At 41.8% G+C, this 8,955-nt stretch overlaps 1 protein-coding gene across 1 annotated transcript; it reads right to left on the reverse strand.

Moving 5' to 3' along the window:
• Positions 1-1,682: 1,682 nt before the first annotated feature.
• Positions 1,683-2,276, reverse strand: LOC110692606. The gene has a single exon (XM_021869635.1). It carries the CDS (start codon positions 2,274-2,276, stop codon positions 1,683-1,685), a length of 594 nt encoding a protein of 197 aa, XP_021725327.1.
• Positions 2,277-8,955: the final 6,679 nt, after the last annotated feature.

Here is an 8,955-nt window from a genome sequence, read left to right on the forward strand (position 1 = left end):
AAACACCGGTATAATTGCCCTGCTGGAGATTCGGCACAAGGCCAACATCACTGCGGTGACAAAGAATTCGGCTAAGTAGGCCGAAGACATCATTAAAATTGGCGATGCTCTCAAACGGGAGCAGCTTGCCCAAAAGGCGCTACAGCAGGAAAAGGATGAGGCGGTCACGAACGCCACCCAGTGGAAGGAGGGCTTCAAAGCCTCCGAGAAGCTGAGAAATGAGCTGGCTCCTCCCAAGAAGCTCTTCAGACGACTTTAAATGAAGTGGATTCCCTCAGGTTTGAGGTTAAGCTCTTGAACAAGTCTGTTGCGGACTTGTCTAAGCAACTGAAGGCTCCTCGGGTGATTGATCCTCTAGAGGCCATCCGAATTGAGTAGAAGGCCGAGGCAAAGCTGAAGAGCTGCTTCTACTTCTCTATGATGGTTGACATAGGCGAGATGACCTACTATCAGGAGTGCTTCACGCGCCGTCTTGAGCATGTCTGCCTTAAGGAATAGGCTGAGGCTATCGGCAAGCCTCCTCTCGAATATGTTGAGACTTCCTCCGACTCCAAGGTCGAGGAAGATGAGAAAGGGGAGGAGTAGAAGCCTGCCGAGGAGAAGGAGCCGGCCGCGACTGACAAGCAGTCGGCTGAATGAGAAGCTCAAGTCCTCCTGCTACCGTCTTCTAGCTTTCTGTTCTATGTTTTTATTTCTTTTGCTTAAACAAGTTCGATTTCCTATCGCCTGTTTTGAGCGGTCTTTTAATATACTCTTTTTTATTTTGCTGTTTGTTTTGAACGACTTTAATTTATGGCGTTTTCTTCCTTCATCCATACTTAGAATTTTTTAGCAATTTATGCCTTTATCTACCTAGCGTACAGGTGATGTTATGTTTTTTGCTGAGGGTATGGGTATGCCCCTTTATTCGCCATTTCTCCTAGTCCATATTTAAAGAGGTTTGATTAACTTAGTAGACTTTATACCTCAAAGGGTATGGCGTCCAGTAAGTTAATCAAATCATCATAATGATTGCCCTTGGACTAGGTGAATGCCGAATGAATTTTAGGTATACGACTTATGCTGAGTCGTCTTTTGATACTATCTCTTGGACGCATTCGTGAAATTTCAAGTATTATCTCAACCTGATTATTTCTAAGTGTTTGTAGGGCTTGGGATCCTAGGTATGCCCTTGCCCTTAGGGTAACAATGCCTTAGGAAATTTTTGGGCAACCTTATGTTTCTTCCATACGACCTGTAACGTGGTCGGATGGAGTTAATAGCTTTTTGACCATTATGGCCGAGCTGCTTTACCCAGCTGCCTAAACATGCCCAGCTGCCTAAACATGCCCCTTTTGAGGGTCGAGCTGCTATGTTGCAAGCAACCTCGTTTCTGCTTTTAGGCGGCATTTCTTCTTATCATTAGATAAAACTATAAATGGCAAAAATTTAATAAAAATATTTTACTTTCATTAGTTTTGTCAAAATTACATTGTCTTTGATCGTACGACTTACATTGCTCGGCCGTTTAGACCTAGTTGTATATACAACTTTTTGGCTAAGTACAAAAATTTATACATAATATTTTTTGAGATTGTCCGTATTCCATGTTTGTGGAATAGGATAGCCATCTAAGGCTTCAAGACGATGTTGTCCATCTCGTACTTCTTCCTTAACTCGGTAGGATCCTTCCTAGTTTGAGGTTAGCTTTCCATCCGCTCTTTTGCTCGGCCTACCACTTTCATTTTTCTTGGGACCAAGTCTCCAATCTTAAGCGGCCGCTTTGACACTTTGCGATTATATTCCCTTGTCATCCTTAGACGATATATTTCGTGTCTAAGCGCCGCATTGCCCCTTGATTCTGGAAGAAAGTCAAGGGCGGTCTTCATGGCCTCCCAATTGGCCGATTCATCATATAGCATCACTCGTAGAGTGGGCTCATACATTTCAATTAGGAGCACAACCTCAGCACCATAGACCAAAAAGAATGGGGTCTCCCCTGTTGAACTCTTTGTTGTCATTCGAATGGACCATAACACATTGACCAACTCATCAGCCCATAGGCGACCTGCTTTCTCAAGATTCCGCTTGATGACATTAGAGATTAATTTGTTGTATGCCTCAACTTGGCCATTGGCCTTTGGGCATCTGTTCGAAGTAAAGCAATGTGCTATACCCTGGTAACTCAGATAATCCCTAAGATGGTCGGTCTCGAATTGCGGTCCATTATCAAACACCATTGGTTTTGGCACACCAAAGCGTGTGATTATATTCTTCCCAAATGAAGGCAGATACATCTTTCCATTTAATTCCTCGAACGAATTCGGCTTCTACCCACTTTGTGAAGTAGTCAACTACTACTAACACATACCGCCTTTATCCGGACGCTGGAGTATACAACCCCAAGATGTCCAAGCCCTGTTTTTCAAAGGGAAGTGGACTACTTATGGCCGACAAGCTGGTTGCCAGGCGGTGAATAAGGGTTGCAAATATTTGGCACTTGTCATATTTTTTCACCATTTCCTTGGAGTTCGAATTCATGCTCGGCCAGTAATACCCCAGATGGGTAACTTTCTCAGCTAAGGCTCGTCCGCCTATGTGCGATTTGCAATGCCTCTGGTGGAGGTTGTCCAGCACCTCATGCCCCCTCTTGGGCGTATCACACTTCAAGTAGGGCTTTACAAATGATCTTTTGAACAAGTCCTCTCCCTTCATCTCAAACCATAACGTCTTTCTCTTCATCAGGCAGCTCTCCTTTGGGTCGTCCTGAAGAACTCCATCTTTGAGATAAGAGATTATTCTGTCCATCCATGTGGAGCTTCTGTCAATGATTTGTAAGGGCTCGACATTGATACTCCTTTTTTCCTTAACTTTTTCAGAACACAGATCTCGGAGTGTCGCACGATGCCGAGGAGGCCAGCTTGGATAGGGCGTCTTCTTGATGATTCTCGGACCGAGGGACTTATTGCAACGTGAAATTCTCTAGGCCCTCAGCCTCATCTTTCACCATTTGCAAGTACTTCATCATTGACGGCTCCCTAGCCTCGTAGTCACCATTCACTTGGCTGACTATCAACTGAGAGTCCGAACAAGCATCAATTTTTTGTTGCCCCGGTTGCCTTACACATTCTAAGGCCGACCAGAAGGGCTTCATACTCGGCCTCGTTCTTAGAGGCTTAAAACTGAAATCTCAGAGCATATTTGAACTTATCTCCTTCGAGAGATAAATATATGATACCAGCGCCACACCCGGCCGCTATTGCACTTCCATCCACAAAAACTTTCCAAATCTGATCCCCTGTTGGTTGTAAATCCGGTCGTGCCATTTCAGCCAAGAAATCTACAAAGGCTTGACCCTTAATTGCCCATTTGAGCATTCGGCCGCTGGCCTCCAATGTCGTGAACGGCTTCTTCAATTGTTAGTTTGTGTAGACCACAATCGAATGAGCAAGAAAATATGGCTTAGCTTTTTTGATGCCATTAACAATGCCAAGCCGAACTTTTCAATGGGTGGATACCAAAGCTCGACATTGTGTAGAACATGGCTAATGAAATACACAAGGATTTGATGGCTGTCCCTTTTAGCAAGCAGGACGACGCTTAAGGAATATCTGAAATAGCCAAGTACATATATAGCTTCTCATCTTGGAGGGGACTGACGAGCCGAGGAAGGGTATGTAAATGATTCTTCAACTATACGAAGGCTTCCTTGGCCTCCTCTATCTACTTGAACATTGCTTTATTCTTGATAGACTGGAAAAAATAGCGACACTTATCCCCTGATCTTGACAAAAATCGTCTGAGTGCAGCTAAGCAACCAGTCAATCTTTGAGCTTCTTTTATGGTTCTAGGCGATTCCATGTCTTAGACCGCCTGGATCTTTTCAGGGTTGGCCTCAATGCCACGCTGATCAATCAAAAATCCAAGAAAATTGCCGGACTCAACACCAAAGACACACTTCTTTGGATTTAACATCATCTTATGCTGCTTGAGTTCGGTAAACGTTTCTCGGAGGTCACTCAGATGATCGGCCGACCTCTTTGATTTAACAATCACATCATCAACATAAGCCTCCATGTTCTGGCCGATCTAATCTTTAAAGACCTTATTCACCAGTCTCTGAAATGTGGCAAGGGTGTTCTTTAAGCTGAATGACATAACTTTGTAGCAATATAGCCCCTGCTTGGTCACAAATGCTGTTTTTTCTTGGTCTTCTTCCCATAAAGGGATTTGATAGAATTCAGAGTATGCGTCCATAAAGCTCATTAGGGCATGCCCGACCGTTGAATCAACCAGACGGTCAATTTTAGGCAAGGGAAAACTATCCTTAGGGCATGCCTTGTTGAGGTTAGTGTAATCTACGCACATCCTCCAAGTTCCATTCGGCTTCTTGGCCAGAACTGCATTACCCACCCAGTCAGGGTAATAACAATGCCGAATGAAACCGGCGTCCAGTAGCTTTTTAACTTCGAATGCGGCCGCCTGATTCCTGTATTCACCATGATTCCTCTTCTTTTGACGAACAGGTTTTACAGCCGAATTCACAGCCAACTTATGAACTGCTAAGTCTGGACTGATACTCGGCATCTCATGAACTTCAAACGCGAACACATCTCTGAACTCTCTTAACAGATTCACCAAGTCATCTCCTAGCAAGCCCATGGCCATAGTGCCCACTTTGACCGTCCAATAAGGTTGGTCTGGGTTAAGCACTATGTTCGTATGGTCGCCAGCCGGCTGTGGCCTCAACTCTTTTGGCCGGCCGACAGTCATTAGCTGCTATGCTTGCTCCTTCTTGATCGACTTTTTGCTTCTTGCCAACCTAGTATGCTTGGAGTGACCCTTCTTTGAAATTTTACACGGACGCATTCCCATGTCCTAGTGATGTTGGCTTTACGACTAGCTGATTACACTCCTTTGCCAGTTTTTGGTTTCCCTGAATGGAACCTAATTTCCCATCTGACCGCTCAAACTTCATCAGCATCAACTGAGGGATAATTACTACCTTTGCTGATGTCAAAGTTAGGCGGCCGATGATAACATTATAGCCAGTGAACTCCTTAACAACTAGGAAGCGAACGACCATGTCCGCCCAAGTATGTGACCTAGTTATGAGACACGCCATATTTCCCATACTGCCCGTACACTAGGGTCATAGGCGGCAATATTGTACCATAATCATGGGTTATCTGAAACTGAGGTGGTTGAGTTAAAGAAACTAAAGTTGGAGTACGATGAGCTTGACTCCTGCTGGTCCTGGCCGAGCTGAGAGGGTGTTGCTAGAGAATCATCTAGCATGGTAGGAGTGGAGGCAAAGTTAGAGTAGTGTGCCTGCTCATGCCGCTTGTGCCTAAGATAGTCTCTAGCATCCTTCCAGTGTTGGGACGACTCATTTGGTTGCCTGAGAGGCTGCTTGGTCTGCCCCCCAGCCGACTTCAATTTCTCAAGAAGCCTTGACCAGTTCATCCGAGGCACCCTTGGAGACCTCTAATGTCTTCTGAACGGGGTATTCCCGACGTCCTCAGTGTTGGCCGTCTTGCCCTAGGGTTTATTTCGGACGCTCTCTCCTTCTCTTCTAGACGGTTGTCTAGTGGAGGAAGGAATCTTACCCTCAAGCTCCTTTTGGAGCTTTTCCAAGGCGGCTTTCAAGGAAGCATCCGTGACAGGGGGATCCTCAGCATCATGGAATGAAGCGGTCAGAGGATCGCAAGTGTTGATTGTTGTAATGATATTTTCTACATGTCCGTCCTCACTAGGACCGGGTGTCTGACCATCTTTAGCCATTTCAGACGTGTATCCCCACAGACGGCGCCAAATGTTTTGGGGTTTTTTGGAATCCCTTGGGATACAGGTCGTGAATACAGTGAACAGTCTTGGACACCTGCAAAATAACGAATATTCTGGTTGATGGAATATTCGCCTCCGACGATCAAGTTAGTAAACGGAAAACGAAGTAATGTAGAGAGAGAAAGTAAAGAGAAGTTGGAGCAATTTAATACTCTGGAATGATATGTCTTAATCCCCCCCCCCTCCCATCATAAATGATTGAAGTATTTATAGGGGTGGGAATGTGTGTCACTTTAGGATTGGTACCCTAAAAAGGTGGGCTTTGATTGGCGGCGCATTCAAGAGAGGACATATGTCCTTTAGGGACGCTGTTTTAGCGCTTTTATCAGGATTTGGGCATCCTGGTGTAAGGAGACCTTTCTCTCATTTAGGTGCTCTTAGGGTTGCCACATGTCATCTTCCTATAAGGACACGTGTCGCCTTTTTATTGGGCCATGTGTCACTATGGGATTGAACCACATGTTGGGGTATTTTTTACCCTAAACAGTGTAAATTTAACATTCAATGACTAAATTAGCTTAAGTATGTGTTAATTTGAGTAATTGTATAATTAACTTCCAGGAATTTAAACAATTCAGTTGCTTGTATCTTCAATACTGATTTATTGATTGTCATTATTGATTTTGATATAATTTGGTGAATATTATTATCTCTATTTGGTTGGGATTTTGGATACTGATTTATATTTATTAATTTAGGATTGAGGAATGTGATGTGAAATTGAGGAAGGGTGTGAAAATGTGGAATGTGGTGGTCGGATTTCATAATTTGGTGACAATATGACAATATTTAAATATAAATGACAAGAATATGGCATGACAAGAAAAATGTCTTAATCGTGGCACTTTAAGCATGTAATATGCATTGTCATGCTTTCTTGTGAGCTTATTCCTTAAACTAACATATACTATGTTGTAAAGTTATGTCTAATTTAGTTGGAGAAGGGTCGATAACCATATATAAGAATGAGTTGTTATTGGAACGATGCTTTTGGTGCTTGTGCCTACTAAGTAATTAAGGAATGAGCATGTTGCTGCTTATTGTTGTCTTATGTTTGAGCATGAACATGTCAGCTTTTACATTAGCTTGTCAAAATTGGCCGAAAAATTATGCTGCTTATTGCTGTTATATTATATATATATATATATATACATATATATACATATATATATATATATATATATATATATGTATATATATGTATATATATATATATATATATATGTATATATATGTATATATATATATATATATATGTATATATATATATATATGTATATATATATATATATATATATATATGTATATATATATATATATATATATATGTATGTATATATATATATATATATATATATATATGTATATATATATATATATAACATTGTAATAATAAATGTGAAATTAATTTCTATACAACAAACATGGAATATGAGGAGAAGGAGGAGGAGGAGGAAGTTGTTGCACAAGATGTTCCTGTTGCAATTAATGATGATGATGAAGAATTGTTGCAGCTTATAAACTATGATGGAGTAGGGGCTAGTGACAGTGATGACTCAAGGTCTGCAGATGAAGCTGGAAGGGAGATGGATGGAGAGGGGAAGGGTGAAGGTAATCTGCTGGATCTGGGGTCTTTGAATGTTGGCCCTCGTGAAATAGGGATGATATTTGATTCCTAACAAGAAATAGATGTTTACTTCAATGCTTATGGGAAGCAGAAAGGCTTTGGGGTGGTACGTGGCCAAAGTGCCTACAAGAACTTTAAAGATGGAAGTAAGATTAAACAGGCAGTGACATGGAAATGCAACTGTGCAGGTTGACACTCGAAAGAAGGTTGCTGGGAAAAGAATTATTGTCAGGGAGTTGTAAGGGAGCTAAGGAAAGTGTGCTAAAAGCATACCCATAATCATTCTCTTTTAAAGTCAATGCTTGGGACAAAGTATAGATTGCAAGAGTTGGAAAAGGTCTCGTATGTTAGGCGTGCACTCCACTTTGGTAATGATGTTGGGCTGCCAAAGGCGAAACACCATAGGTGGTTGGCTAGTGAGCAGAATTGATATGGGAATCTTCCTTTCACCACAAAGGATTTGAATAACTTGGCTGCGAAGGAGAATAAATTGAAATTTAAGGATGGAGACACAAATGCGATGATGAATTATTTCAAAATGATGCAGAAGAACAATAAGAACTTTTACCATGTGCATCGGTTGGATGGTAATGGCATTCTTTAAGATGTGTTGTAGGTTGATGCACGTAGTAAGGCTGCGTATGAGGACTTTGGTGATGTTTTTTTGTTTTGACACAACTTTTCTAATGAATAAGTATGACTTGACCTTTGCAAATATTGTTGGTGTTAACCATCACGACAAACCATATTGTCTGGTTGTGCCTTAATCTACCACAAGGACACTGTCTGTTGTTCTGTATTTTTTTTTTATTTTTGGTTGTTACTTTATTTAATATTATGCAGTGAGAATGATAAGATCTTTATTTATGCAGGTGGGTGTTTTCGAAATGGCTTGATACTGTTGGTGGCTCCCCTCCAATAGCTATACTAACCGACAAAGATCCGGCAATGCGCAAAGCATTGAAAGCTGTGATGCCACAAACCAGACACAGATGGTGTTTGTGGCACATTACAGAAAAATTTGGCGTCAAGTTGGGAAAGTGTAAGGGGTACCTTTTTTTGTAAGGAGGAATTGAAAAATATCATTTATGACAGCTTATCTATGGAGGAGTTTGATCTGAGATGGAAGGGATTTATTCATCAGCATGATCTAGTTAGTAACATGTGGCTTGCTTGTTTGTATGCGGAGAGGGAAATGTGGATTCTAGCTGCAATGAAGCATCTATTCTGGACTGGAATGAAGACTACACAGAGGTCAGAAAGCATTCATAATTTTTTTGATGAGTTTTTTATTGGACTTCGTGGTTTTGCCAAGAAGTATGTGGCTGCTATTGAGCAGAAAATGCAATCAAAGTGGCTGGAAGATGGTAATTCTGCTGTGTACCTATGTGTTTTTTTGATGAGTTTTTTGACAAGAACACTGGACTTCGTGGTTTTGCCAAGAAGTATGTGGCTTCTATTGAGCAGCAAATGCAATCAAAGTGGCTGGAAGATGGTAATTC

The sequence above is a fragment of the Chenopodium quinoa genome, unplaced genomic scaffold, assembly GCF_001683475.1.
Source record: "Chenopodium quinoa cultivar QQ74 unplaced genomic scaffold, ASM168347v1, whole genome shotgun sequence".
NCBI lineage: Eukaryota > Viridiplantae > Streptophyta > Magnoliopsida > Caryophyllales > Amaranthaceae > Chenopodium > Chenopodium quinoa.